Source organism: Physella acuta, unplaced genomic scaffold (assembly GCF_028476545.2).
Source record: "Physella acuta isolate Inbredline_101_S28 unplaced genomic scaffold, ASM2847654v3 ptg000803l, whole genome shotgun sequence".
NCBI lineage: Eukaryota > Metazoa > Mollusca > Gastropoda > Physidae > Physella > Physella acuta.
The window spans coordinates 71,385-87,500 of NW_026732321.1; the positions used below are offsets into that span (position 1 = coordinate 71,385).

At 43.8% G+C, this 16,116-nt stretch overlaps 1 protein-coding gene across 4 annotated transcripts in view; it reads right to left on the minus strand.

Moving 5' to 3' along the window:
- The window catches only part of LOC131951173 (hyccin), a 117,890-nt gene that overhangs the window by 41,353 nt on the left and 60,421 nt on the right, over positions 1–16,116 (minus strand). For all 4 annotated transcript variants that reach the window (XM_059313507.1, XM_059313505.1, XM_059313506.1 and 1 more), the window contains one exon: positions 5,625–5,669. In XM_059313507.1, coding sequence (XP_059169490.1) covers positions 5,625–5,669 — 45 coding nt within the window. The remainder of the gene's footprint in view (positions 1–5,624; positions 5,670–16,116) is intronic.

Here is a 16,116-nt window from a genome sequence, read left to right on the forward strand (position 1 = left end):
TTTTAAATTCAAAAATAAGATTTTATACTTTTATATAAGATTTCATCTACCAAAGTAAAACGGTACTTGAATTATCATGTTCACATGGAAACAAAGAAAAGTACCACATCCGCTTACCGGAAATCGCTCAAAAGTTCAGAGAGATCTGCGTTTACGATCTAATACTCATACTTAAAATTTCGTCCACCAAACTAAAACGGTACTCAAGTTATCGGTTTTTGAGAACTATAAAAAAGTAAGTGCCACTTCCGCTTATGGGAAATCGCTCAAACGTTGATAGAGACCTAAGATTCGGGTTTAATACTAATATTTAAAATTTCGTCCATCTAAATGAAAGGTACTCGAGTTATCGTGTTTACACACACGCACACACATGCACACAAACAGACAAATCACAGCGACAAGTTTGAAATAGGGGCAGAGGTGTAGAAACGTAAAAGGACCTGAAACTCTAAACAAAACTATAAAAACATTTCTGGGGTAGGTACACACTGATCACAAACTGACCAGTTTCGCTTTCGTTCATTTCAAAACAAACTTATGCGACCGTAGTCGGAAGTGACGTCACAGAATCAGTCCCTCTTCCCGTCTTGCACTGAGACTCACAGTCCCTTTTTCTAAACTTTCCCCGATCTTCTACGACCAATGAACAACCTCCTCAACCAACAACCAACAAAGAACACCTACACTCAATTAGCTGCAGCCGTCGCGCCATATTTGATTAGCCGGGTAAATCTTCAGGTTAATCTCACTTAGAATTAACCTCTCATAGTAAATCTCTTCACAAGCTCCCAGATCTAAACTAGCAGAGTTACCCGGCTAGGAGCGCGCCGAACGCCGTCTACCACATGACATCAACTGCAGCAACATCTCCATAAAAACAACCACGAGCTCCAACAACGAGGAAATCATTGTTCGACCGTGGCGTGGCCTTTGTTTGCTGGCTCGTCAAATGGGAGATAATTTTCCGCCAACTGCGGCCGTTTGCCGGAGACAACCCATGCAGAACAGTCGGACAAGGGGAGAAAACTCGGGCAGGCGGATGCAAGGGGAAATAATGGGGAAATAAAACAGCTGAAATGATTTTCTTGAAATTGTCAGCAGTAAAAAAATAAATTATCTGCGGATAATTTTTTGCCATTAAACCGTGTCGTCAGCTTGTTATGTCAAGCCAACACTGCTAATTTGAGACTGGATGTTGTATGGCTGTTTCGTTTTAAGACATGTCAGTGGTGTGTACATATGTCAATCTCAGTGGTGTGTAGACATGGCAATCTCAGTATTATGTACACACGTCACCTTAGTGCTGTCAACTGTGTACCGAGGTAGTCTTGTCCTGCATGCACCTCTCTAGTCTGGTAAAGTTATATTTACGCCCCCACCCCCAATAGATGAATTTGTTAAAATGAACTTTTAATAACTACTAACGGGTAGAGTAGATCTACATGTTCCTTTCTAAATCTTGCCCTAGACACCTACAGTTCTATTGTAGAGAGTAGGCCTACAATGTCCTTGTTAACTGCCGCAGACACCTACAGTTCTATTGTAGAGAGTAGGCCTACAATGTCCTTGTTAAATGCCGTAGACCCAAACAGTTCTATTGTACCCATGACTAGACCCGTGATCTTAGTTGAGAGACAGGGGTGATGTGGGGGTTAAATAGATCTACAACAGGTTACATGATGATATCAACGTGATGAGATTAGATCGGCCGTTGTGGGGGGGGGGGGGGTGTGGGGGGGAGAGAGGGGGGAGTGGGAGGATGGAGGAGGGAGGGAGAAAGAGAGGGGGAGGTCTAAGGACACACATGAATGATAGCCCATAGATAAACATTTGGCTGGGAAATTGCTGATCCAGCGATTTCATTAAATGACCAGATCTTTATATAAAAATTAAAAAAAAAAAACCCATCAGAACTTCATCAGGACAGTCATGTCTAAAAGGTATCTTCAGATTTTAAAACTGGTTAATGAGACGAGTTAATCTAAAACTATGGGATCAGTACGCCCGTGCCTCTAATCCTGATCACCCACAAACCCGTGGTTATGAAGATCCATTTACTCCACTGATCCCGTGCTGCCAATGTTTTATAGATGAGTGGCGCTCACAAGCAACCAGACCTCAAGTTTTGAAACAACTCACCTCCATCGAAATATACACGAGCATCTACTACAGTCTGGTCATGTGGCTGAGAAAATTTCTATACTTTACAGTCGTTATATCCTGTATAAGGTAATATATTGTAGAAGTTGATATGTGACAGTATACCCAGACAAGTATTGTTCTAAACTGTTCTGCAACAAGTCTCCATGAGCAAATCTTAAAACTCTCAGACAAAGTTTGAAGCATCCACTGCAGGTTTTTGTGTAACCCAGGAGATCACCTTAGTTACCCAACAGACCATCTTTGTTACCCAACACTTTGTTACCCAACATTCCATCTTTGTTACCCAACACTTTGTTACCCAACATTCCATCTTTGTTACCCAACATTCCATCTTTGTTACCCAACACTTTGTTACCCAACATTCCATCTTTGTTACCCAACATTCCATCTTTGTTACCCAACAGACCATCTTTGTTACCCAACACTTTGTTACCCAACATTCCATCTTTGTTACCCAACACTTTGTTACCCAACATTCCATCTTTGTTACCCAACATTCCATCTTTGTTTCCCAACAGTCCATCTTTGTTACCCAACACTTTGTTACCCAACAGTCCATCTTTGTTACCCAACAGTCCATCTTTGTTACCCAACGGTCCATCTTTGTTACCCAACGGTCCATCTTTGTTACCCAACAGTCCATCTTTGTTACCCAACGGTCCATCTTTGTTACCCAACAGTCCATCTTTGTTACCCAACAGTCCATCTTTGTTACCCAACAGTCCATCTTTGTTACCCAACGGTCCATCTTTGTTACCCAACAGTTCATCTTTGTTTCATCCAACCTACTTTAGCTGCCTACCATTACAAAGCTTACAAAACCAAAGTACACAAAAAACGAGCAGTATACATTGCTACAGCGTAATCAGGCCTTACAACTAGATAGTAAATGTGATACTGTGGCCAAATATGCCCCTACAGCTATACGTGCACCTACCTACAGCTATACGTGCACCTACCTACAGCTATACGTGCACCGACCTACAGCTAAACGTGCACCTACCTATAGCTATACGTGCACCTACAGCTATATGTGCACCTACAGTTAAGTATGAACCTACTTATAGCAAAAGGCGTGCACCAAGAGTTAATTGTGCACCTACCTACAGCTATACGTGCACCTACCTACAGCTATACGTGCACCTACCTACAGCTATACGTGCACCTACCTACAGCTATACGTGCACCTACCTACAGCTATACGTGCACCTACCTACAGCTATAGGTGCACCTACAGCTATACGTGCACCTACCTACGGCTATACGTGCACCTACCTACAGCTATACGTGCACCTACCTACAGCTATACGTGCACCTACCTACAGCTATACGTGCACCTACCTATAGCTATACGTGCACCTACCTATAGCTATACGTGCACCTACCTATAGCGAGGGCAGGCAGCGGAGCTAAATAACACTCAGAGTATGTCATGTTAGATTCTTACATCGATTTTCATTTTTTGGTTGCCATGGCGACACGTATTTTAAATCCTGACTCATAAATAAATGTGTTGCTGCAATACTGGGTGGGGCTTGGTGATCGTGGGGTTTGGGAATTATAGGGGTTCTGGGATGGTGGGGTTTGGGAACTGAGGGGTTCTGGGATCGTGGGGTTTGGGAACTGTATGGGGTTCTGGTATCGTGGGGTTTAGGAATTAGGGGTTCTGGAGTCGTGGGGTTTGGGAACTGAGGGGTTCTGGGGTTTAGGAACTGTAGGGGTTATGGGATCATGGGGTTTGGGAACTGTATGGGGTTCTGGTATCGTGGGGTTTGGGAACTGAGGGGTTCTGGGATCGTGGGGTTTGGGAACTGTATGGGGTTCTGGGATCGTGGGGTTTGGGAACTGAGGGGTTCTGGGATCGTGGGGTTTGGGAACTGTATGGGGTTCTGGTATCGTGGGGTTTAGGAATTAGGGGTTCTTGAGTCGTGGGGTTTTGAAACTGTAGGGGTTCTGGGATCGTGAGGTTTGGGAACTGTGAGGCTCTGTGATCGTGGGGTTAAGGTTAAAGTCCTCGATATAAGTACATAATGCACTTGCCATGAAGTTTTATGTTTTTAAATCTATTTTAAAAAGTTATTTGAAAAAAAAAACTTTTTGGAAACTTGCACAATGTATTTAAAAACTTATTTTAAAAATTAACAAGGCCATTAGTATCTCAACCATGTTGAAACCCCAGGCATTCAATGTGTGTACTTGTAGACCTATGACTCCACTACTGTCCTTACAGTAACATGAAGCATATGAGTGGGTTTGTTGAAGGATGAACATGGCCTACAGCCAGCTAGTACTCACTCACACACGCACACACACACTCACACACACTAAGTCATGCTCAGTCACACCAACACACCTAACTTCTACACAGAGTATACATATTAGTGCACTGACATGTGCAACTGGTGACAGTGACACAGTGACACCAGCATGTCATGACACCAGGTGAGTAATAAAAAAATTTGCTCGTCTACAACTACGGCTGACCCGTGGCCTTGAACTTTGTGCCAGCGCGTGGGCAGGGTGAGCGGTCTAATGGAGCGTGACGATCAACTCATCATGGACGTGAGGGTCTAGCTGGCCAGGCGCGTGCTAGTGTGGGGGGGGGTGTAGTCCCTACCTGTGATGGTGGCTGTCTAATAGTACGGTACATTATACCTGATCCATTATGTAGAGGCCGCAGTGTGGAGGTGTGTTGGTGCACGTGAATACTAATAGTACTACTAGCTTCGTGAATGGGATGGGGGGAGGGGGAGACTAAAATTGTTTCATTTTGAGAGGGTGGGGGACACAAATAGTAACATCATTTATTCATTTGGGGGAGAAATGGATCAGATGAGGTTATCAAGTAGTGCTATTGGGTCCCCGTGTTAATGTTAGAGCTTGTTGGAGTGAACATAGGCAGGTAAGACAGGTATTATATGACTGGGGAACATACAGGACAGGGGAACATACAGAACAGAGGAACTTGTGGATGAAGGGAACCTGTGGGATGGGGGAGCCTGTGACACATGGGATTATGTGACAAGTGACATGGGAACCTAGTGCACAAAGGGAACAACGGGCGTGTAGTAAAACAAGCAAGCAATTAGTCCTAGTTTCGGGCTAGTTGAGTCATGAGCGTCCACGGGCAGGTAAACAAAGGCCAGACACTGACCACTGGTCACGTGGTCACACCGTGTTGGCATGAGCTGACTACAGGTAGACAATAGTTAGACACTGGTCACACCGTGTTAGCAGGAGCTGACTGTATGTAAACAAAGGCCAGACGCTGACCACTGGTCACACCGTGTTAGCACCAGCTGAATGAATGGACCTGGTCAGAATGGACTCGTTAGCACGTGACGTCACTGGCCAGTAACTGTGGTCTAACCAGACATAACCTCTAATCACGTGACCAAAGAGTTGCTAACTAACAGGAGCTTGACCAGTGTCCAGCACGTGATGTAAGCAGTACTCACCAGATTGTAGACGCCCAGCAGGAAGGTCTCCACGCCGCCACAGTTCTGAAAGAGACGAGTCTCTGTTAGTTGTTGGATAGGGGGCCTACTCTACATAAATACTAAAATAGTTGAAAGTGACAGAATGAATGGGGGTGTGATGGTATAGGGTTGTATATAGTTTAAATAGTTTGAGCTGTAGGATATACGATATAGAGCTGTATAGAGTTAAATATAGAGATGTAGGATATACGATATAATATAGAGCTGTATAAAGTTTAAATAGAGTGAATATAGAGCTGTGTGATATACGATATAATATAGAGCTGTATGATATACGATATAATATAGAGTTGTATGATATACGATATAATATAGAGCTGTAAATAGTTTAAATAGAGCTGTATGATATACGATATAATATAGAGCTGTATATAGTTTAAATCGAGTTAGATAAAACACTGTAATGTTGGCGTCAACAAGTAAAGTAACGACATTTTTTTCGAGAGGGCTCTTAGTGAGCCTAAGCTGTTTCACTGTTCACTATCTAGCTGGTTCAATGTATAACGGGTTAACTGTCAGTCTAGCTTCAAATGATTTAAACGTTTAGTGTGTGGTTTACAAGGTTTTTGTGTTGTTTTGTGTGGTTTGTGTGGTGTGTGTGGTTTGTGTGGTTTGTGTGGTTTGTATTGTTTGTGTGTTTTGTGTGGTCTGTGTGGTTTGTGTGGTTTGACTAAAAGCTCAAAATTTTCTAACGAGCCAATCGTGGTGTGTTTGGGCAGAAAGGTGACGTCACTAATGGATTACAGATCGATGAGCCGATGTTTGATGATCAACAGATGATCAGACTATCTTGTACACAGGGCTATCTTGTACACAAGGCTATCTTGTACACAAGGCTATCTTGTACACAAGGCTATCTTGTACACAAGGCTATCTTGTACACAAGGCTATCTTGTACACAAGGCTATCTTGTACACACGGCTATCTTGTACACAAGGCTATCTTGTACACAAGACTGTCATGTACAACTCAAGTTTTGATTCTTTCACATACTTAAAGTAGATGTTTGTTACACCTGATCACGTGATGTTTGTTACACCGATCACGTGATGTTTGTTACACCGATCACGTGATGTTTGTTACACCTGATCACGTGATGTTTGTTACACTGATCACGTGATGTTTGTTACACTGATCACGTGATGTTTGTTACATCTGATCACGTGATGTTTGTTACACTGATCACGTGATGTTTGTTACACTGATCACGTGATGTTTGTTACACCTGATCACGTGATGTTTGTTACACTGATCACGTGATCCAGTAAAGTAGTATGTTGGATACAACTGGTCACGTGACCGACGGTTAGACCCGTGGTGTGAGGAGCGACGTCACGTGATCTCATCCATCAGACCAGGCACCATCAGGCAAGTGACGTTTTATAAACGTACAAGGCTGGTCAACCCCAGCTGAGTGAAAACAAAACGAGAGATTATCTGAGTATTTTAATCATCTAACGCCTTGGCTTGCTCGTGTGCTGACACGATTATCCCGCTTGTTGTTACTTTCATATTGTTAGGAGAAGCCGATACTTGAAACGGTAATCTTCTCAGCTTAGGCGTATATCGGCCTACATAGTAAATCATCAAGCTGGCTTTTTTTTCCAATTATAACCCTTTATTTTATTTATTTTTTTTTTTTTTTTTTTTTTTTTTACCTTGTTGGCAGTAACCATGTTTAAAGTTTATTGTTTAACTATTTCTTCAAAAGTGTTTTTATATTTCCTGTGAATCACTTTTCTAACCCTAAATCTATGTCACATTTGTTTTGCCCAGAAGACAATAAACATTACATTCATTCCACTAAGGATTCGATCCTGCGCTACAAGATTAAAGACCACTTTTTTTTTCTTTTTTTTTTCAATGAAGTTACTAACTGGCAACAAGGCAGCACTAGTGTTTTAGAGAAAATATTTATGAAAGTAATTTTGACTCAACCAACGATTAGCCAGGGGAATTAATTGCGACTTGCTTGTAGTAGCGTACCTGGGCATCAGGTGTCGCGGGCAGACAAAGGCAGACGTCAGGTGGAGGCAACACAAACAAGGGGAGGCGACCCGACATCTTCCTATACAAGGGGCGGTCACACGACATAAGGGGGACAATTCCCGTGGTGATCGCAGCGAAATTAGAAAAAAAACCTCCATCTTGCACACGCATCGAGACACAATTACTTTTTTTAAAAAAAACACTCTTACCTCCCCTTAGCCAAGAGCGGATAAATATCTATCATTACACCGCGCGGTCTTGTAGGTTCTCCAGCAATTAATTGGTCAATAGCACAACTGCGACCTCTCGGGTTAAACGGTTAGCCAATCTCTTCTCGAAATTTCTCATCGTATTTTCTTGTTAAACAACATGGTGTTACATGGGCGAGGCGAGGGGGGGGGGGGGGGGGGGGAGTGAAAGAAAATGTTTTCTTAGTAATTACAAAAAAATTGAAAGCCATTTTGATTATAGCTAAGGTTCGCGATGTAAAAAATACACATTCACGCGCATATGCTACAAAATAATTTTTAAAACGTTTTTAACGTATCGTTAAATTCGATTTTATGTATTGTTATTTATTACTATTATCATTAAGACTATCACTATTATCATTATTATCATTTTATTATCATTACTATTACCATTACTATTGTCATTTTTATCATTGTCATTTAGTATCAATCATTATCATTAATATTATTATCATCATTATTCTCATCATTATCATCATAACTATCATGGTCACAAAAGTTTACATTTCATAATTACTCTATTTATTACATTATATTACCATCGATATTACAACGTATATTTATACTAGCTACATACCCGTGTTCCGCCACGGTGAGTCTGTTTTAAATGTACCAACTTGGGAAAAGAACAAAACTAAACACAAACACAAAAGAAAACACTAACACAACAAAACACAAACACAACACAAAAGAAAACACAAACACAATGCAATCACAAACACACAAAAAAATGAACAAAAACACAAACGCAACACAAAAGAAAACACAAACACAATGCAAACACAAATGCAAACGCAAAAAACACAAACGCTAAATCGCACCCGGCTGGGGCGCCGGCGGAACCGCCTGATTCAACTTAGTAAACGACTATAATACCCCAACTTATCCATAAAATAAACAAAAGGCAATATTTAAAATATCCGTATTGTACCTACCACGGTGCATTTTATCAATCCATGCTAATTATAATATTCTAACAATAATGTCCTCTTGAACGTCCGAAGAATTAGCATTCAATTTTTTCTTTATTATCGTGAGTTGAATTTATTTTTAAAATACCTCCCCTGGCATAACTATTAAATATTTTAATTAATTAGTTTTTTCGACCGTACTGTTATGAATATGTATCGACTTTTTCTAGGAATCTAAACTAAATTTATATTTGACATTGATACGTTTAATATGTTTTAGCAATTTGCGTGTACTTAATATTTTCTTCACGCTATTCGAAAGTGTAAAAACGGTGGCAACTATGGAATAAATTTAAATCGTTATATGAACAAACCCTACTCTGTTACTTATAATAAGACAATGCGATGCATTGTAAAAACACTACATGGTGCGATGTTAACAATTATGGATCCAAAATCTATAGAGTTGATGGACTGACACACTACCAGCAGCGTTATATTATAGATATGATTTAAAACTTTTATTATTGTAACTAGATTATTTTATTAATATAGCTACGTTCTATCTTAATTTGATGTTACATATATATATATATATATATATATATATATATATATATATATATATATATATATATATATATATATATATATATATATATATATACGTTCCATTTATTTAGGTACGTTCTTGTTTGTTGTATAGGCAACCGAAAAAAATGAACCAGGTGACTACGTTAACCAATCACAACACGAGCCTTACATCAAAGACCGCCGGATGCTCTAGTCACGCGACCAGTCACGTGATACCCTTGATGGGTCAACACGATATGACGGCTCTAGTCTACACAGCCCTTTCATTTCTTTCCGTCGTCACCACGCGATTCTCTCCCTTCACTAAAACACAAATTAAAGCATTACCTCCCCTTAAAGTCAGTGTGGGCGGGGGTGGAGTGGACGAGTCAAGGTGACAGGGGAGTTAATCTCAGTGACGGAAGACTTGGGTTCAGATTTACTAAGTCAAGGGAGTTTATCCGTGGTGAGATCTGGTTCAAGATTCAATCAAGGGCGCTCACTCCAAGGGGTAAACAAAAATATTTATAGTCAAGGGAGTTAAGAAAAGTGTACCATTTGGGTGAAGGAAAGTCAGGGGGTTATTTTTATGTCGATCAGAAAATAAAAGTTACAGTTAGGAAATCTGTTCCAGCACAATGCTAACTTTATAAACAAGATTTTAGAAGTTGTCCTCCAAAAAAAAAAAGGGGTTTAACAAGGGCTGAAATCAAGTTTTTAGCAAATGAATGGTAGAACTTGATGGTTTGTGACTCAAAAAGTTATTATTACATGTACTAGTACTGGCTCTCGGAAGTAATACTTTTCAAATATGATTGTGAATTTTTTTTGAAAAAGTAGGTCTTCTTTAATTAAATGTCGAATTATAAAAGACTTTCGAAAAAAAAAAAGTTTCTTTATTGTATTTTCATGTTATACTACACTCTGTTGCCGCATTTAGTCCAAGCAGAAACCAATTGAAACTACAAAGTGAAGGAAATAACTGACACAACCAACCAACCCCACCCCTTAAACAACCAACCCACCCCTTAAAACAACCACCCCACCCCTTAAAACAACCACCCACCCCTTAAAACAACCAACTCACCCCACCCCACCCCTAAGACAATCATCACTGGAAGACTGGAGAGCCACCTGCCCCACCCCGCCCACACAAAAGTTCTAGTTAGAGAAACTTACATTTCCGGAACTTCCGCCCTAACCCCTCACCTCCCCGCCCCTCCCCACGACTTGTGTAGTTACCACAGTCTGACTCCCTGGTGGATTTCATTAACATCAGGCAATACACGAGGGGGGGGGGGGGAGAGTCATCAGACAAAACAGCCACAGACCTTCTACCTTGCGACATAGCTAAAGCTATGACGGTTGGAGTCAACGACAGAGTCAGCCGACTCATGACTGCAGCCACTGCGTGACCGTAATAAGTAATGACGCTGAATGTTACATTGATCGCTACTGGTTGCAGGATGGTGTTGGTCTAGTTGGTAGATTGTGGTGGTGGAGTTGGTGGATGGTGGATGGTGGAGTTATTGGTGAATGGTGTTGGTCTGGTTGGTCGATTGTGGTGGTGGAGTTGGTGGATGGTGGATGGTGGAGTTATTGGTGAATGGTGAATGGTGTTGGTCTGGTTGGTCGATTGTGGTGGTGGAGTTGGTGGAGTTGGTGGATGGTGGTGGTGGAGTTGGTGGATGGTAGTGGTGGAGTTGGTGGATGGTGGTGGTGTGGTTGGTGGATGGTGGTGGTGGAGTTGGTGGATGGTGGTGGTGTGGTTGGTGGATGGTGGTGGTGGCGTTGTTGGATGGTGGTGGTGGCGTTGGTGGATGTGGATGGTGGTGGTGGAGTTGGTGGATGGTGGTGTGGTTGGTGGATGGTGGTGGTGGAGTTGGTGGATGGTGTTGGTGTGGTTGGTGGATGGTGGTGGTGTGGTTGGTGGATGGTGGTGGTGTGGTTGGTGGATGGTGGTGGTGGCGTTGGTGGATGTGGATGGTGGTGGTGGAGTTGGTGGATGGTGGTGTGGTTGGTGGATGGTGGTGGTGTGGTTGGTGGATGGTGGTGGTGGAGTTGGTGGATTGTGGTGGTGGAGTCGGTGGATGGTGGTGGTGGGGTTTGTTGATGGTGGTGGTGGAGTTGGTGGATTGTGGTGGTGGAGTCGGTGGATGGTGGTGGTGGGGTTTGTTGATGGTGGTGGTGGAGTTGGTGGATTGTGGTGGTGGAGTCGGTGGATGGTGGTGGTGGGGTTTGTTGATGGTGGTGGTGTGGTTGGTGGATGGTGGTGGTGGAGTTGGTGGATGCTGTTGGTGTGTTTGGTGGATGGTGATGGTGAGTCAATCGACGGATGGTCGGGATGTGTTTGACGGATGCTCGTGATGAGTCGATACATAGACAGATCAACGGAAATGTTCACTCAGATTTTACCGCACGAGGGCAGCGCGTGCTCCTGACGTCAGTGCCTCCTCGTGAGAGCAGAAGGCATTGATTGGTTCGATCTTGTGTCACGATTTCTAAAAGCTTGTAATTGTTGCTACGGTACCCATCTGCCCCTTCTTGGGACGTTACGCTTGAGTGGCTGCACACGTCAGCAATCAATGGCAGAGATAATGTCTGTCATTAGAGACTCAGTGGTAGACCTCCGCACACCGCGCGCACACACACACACACACACACACGGCATACACTCACACACGGCACACACACACACACGTCATACACTCACACTCACACACGGCACACACACTCACACACGGCACACACACACACACACACGGCATACACTCACACACGGCACACACACACACACGTCATACACTCACACTCACACACGGCACACACACTCACACACGGCACACACACACACACACACGGCATACACTCACACACGGCACACAAACACACACGGCACACACACACACACGGCACACACACACACACACGTCATACACTCACACTCACACACGGCACACACACTCACACACGGCACACACACAGCACACACACACGGCATACACTCACACAGCATACACTCACACACGACACACACACTCGGCATACACTCACACACGGCACACACACACTCACGGCACACACACACTCACACACGGCACACACACACTCACACACGGCACACACACACTCACACACGGCACACACACACACACGGCACACACACACACACGGCACACACACACTCACACACGGCACACACACACACACGGCACACACACACACACACACACGGCACACACACACACGGCACACACACACACTCACACACGGCACACACACACACACGGCACACACACACACACACACACAGCACACACACACGGCATACACTCACACACGCATTACACTCACACACGGCACACACACACTCACACACGCATTACACTCACACACGGCACACACACACTCACACACGCATTACACTCACACACGGCACACACACACACTCACACACACACACACGGCATACACTCACACACGGCACACACACACACACACACACACAGCACACACACACGGCATACACTCACACACGCATTACACTCACACACGGCACACACACACTCACACACGCATTACACTCACACACGGCACACACACACTCACACACGCATTACACTCACACACGGCACACACACACACACACACACTCACACACGGCACACACACATGGCACACACACACTCACACACACACACACACGGCATACACTCACACACGGCACACACACACTCACACACGGCACACACACACTCACACACGGCACAAACACGGCATACACTCACACACGGCACACACACCCACACACGGCACACACACCCACACACACACACACACACACACACGGCATACACACACTCACACACGGCACACACACACTCACACACGGCACACACACACTCACACACGGCACACACACACTCACACACGGCACACACACACTCACACACGGCACACACACACACACACGGCATACACCCACACACGGCACACACACTCACGGCACTCATACACACACACACGAACACACACACACACACATAACCGAAGACACACACAAAAGGACACACCCATATGGACACAAACACGAAGACACAGACACAAAGCCATAGAGAAATACAGATCGTCCCTGGAATTAGGCTGAAATACAATGGTACTGTCAAATAGAACAGTTTTACAAGCAAACATCTAACTTCATCGGCACTAAAACGGGATCTATGTCGAAGGCAAGCCCACAGTCGCGAGCCCACGTCCGATAGTTCAATTACTTTCTACTCACTATAAGACACTACAAACAAAAAACCTATAAGAAAAAACTTGCTTCCTGTTCGTATCATTTCTTAATCTTCCCCACATTAAGGCTACATGTCGCTAGCTACAGTGCTACCTGCTTAAATCATCACTAAATCTTCCCCCACATTAAGGCTACATGTCGCTTGCAACAGTGCTACCTGCTACCTGCTTTAATCATCACTTAATCTTCCCCCACATTAAGACTACATGTCGCTAGCCATTAGCTACCTGTTCTAATCAGCAATCAATCTCCCCCACTTTAAATTACCTGAGTTGAAAACTGCTGAACCGCCAGAACTCTCCCCATTACAACATGGCGCAACACTTAAAGTTTCCCTTATCAGTATCAGACAATTTGTGGACATTTACACACATCACAACGGTACAACAACATTTGTGGACATTTACACTCATCACAACGGTACAACAACAACATTGTCAGCCCCACATCAATTTGTGGTCATTTACACTCATCACAACGGTACAACAACAACATTGTCAGCCCCACATCAATTTGTGGACATTTACACTCATCACAACGGTACAACAACAACATTGTCAGCCCCACATCAATTTGTGGACATTTACACTCATCACAACGGTACAACAACAACATTGTCAGCCCCACATCATTTTGTGGACATTTACACTCATCACAACGGTACAACAACATTTGTGGACATTTACACTCATCACAACGGTACACCAACAAAATTATCAGCCCCACACTCACGTCATACCTACATCGTCGCATTGTTCGATGATCTATCACGTCATACCTACATCGTCGCATTGTTCGATGCTTCATCGACAAACTACAGACACGATTTGGAGGAAAGTTGCAGAAAATTGGAGGCAAATTGAGAACAATTCCATCTCATTTGATAAAGTGTTTCAATTAGACAGATTTACCAAACCATGTGATAGATAATGTCGGGATGTTAAATGTTCAATTTGACGAGTTTTCAGAAATTGTTCCTGCTAGAAAACATGTGCACGATTGTGTGTCAGGAGGGAGGGGACATGTGTGGTCATGGAACTTTGGTGAGACATGGAAACTTGGTGGGACATGGAACTTTGGTGAGACATGGAACTTTGGTAAGACGTGGAACTTTGGTGAGACATAGAACTTTGGTGAGACTTGGAACTTTGGTGTGACATGGAACTTTGGTAAGACGTGGAACTTTGGTGAGACATGGAACTTTGGTGAGACATGGAACTTTGGTAAGACGTGGGACTTTGGTGAGACATGGAACTTTGGTGAGACATGGAACTTTGGTGAGACAGGGAACTTTGGTGAGACATGGAACTTTGGTGAGACATGGAACTTTGGTGAGACATGGAACTTTGGTGAGACATGGAACTTTGGTGAGACATGGAACTTTGGTGAGACATGAAACGTTGGTGAGACATGGAACTTTGGTGAGACATGGAACTTTGGTGAGACATGGAACTTTGGTGAGACCTGGAACTTTGGTGAGACATGGAACTTTGGTGAGACATGGAACTTTGGTGAGACATGGAATGTTGCTGGCACTACTATCTGTTATCTAATGTTGGCCTATGAACAAGACAAAGACCTTGTAGGTCACACCCTGTAGCCGTAAGGTCCCAGATCTAACAAGACAAAGACCTTGTAGGTCACACCCTGTAGCCGTAAGGTCCCAGATCTAACAAGACAAAGACCTTGTAGGTCACACCCGTAAGGTCCCAGATCTAACAAGCCAAAGACCTTGTAGGTCACACCCTGTAGCAGTAAGGTCCCAGATCTGACAAGACAAAGACCTTGTAGGTCACACCCTGTAGCCGTAAGGTCCCAGATCTAACAAGACAAAGACCTTGTAGGTCACACCCTGTAGCCGTAAGGTCCCAGATCTAACAAGACAAAGACCTTGTAGGTCACACCCTGTAGCCGTAAGGTCCCAGATCTAACAAGACAAAGACCTTGTAGGTCACACCCTGTAGCCGTAAGGTCCCAGATCTAACAAGACAAAGACCTTGTAGGTCACACCCTGTAGCCGTAAGGTCCCAGATCTAACAAGACAAAGACCTTGTAGGTCACACCCTGTACCCGTAAGGTCCCAGATCTAACAAGACAAAGACCTTGTAGGTCACACCCTGTAGCCGTAAGGTCCCAGATCTAACAAGACAAAGACCTTGTAGGTCACACCCTGTAGCCGTAAGGTCCCAGATCTAACAAGCCAAAGACCTTGTAGGTCACACCCTGTAGCCGTAAGGTCCCAGATCTAACAAGACAAAGACCTTGTAGGTCACACCCTGTAGCCGTAAGGTCCCAGACCTAACAAGACAAAGACCTTGTAGGTCACATCCTGTAGCCGTAAGGTCCCAGATCTGACAAGACAAAGACCTTGTAGGTCACACCCTGTAGCCGTAAGGTCCCAGACCTAACAAGACAAAGACCTTGTAGGT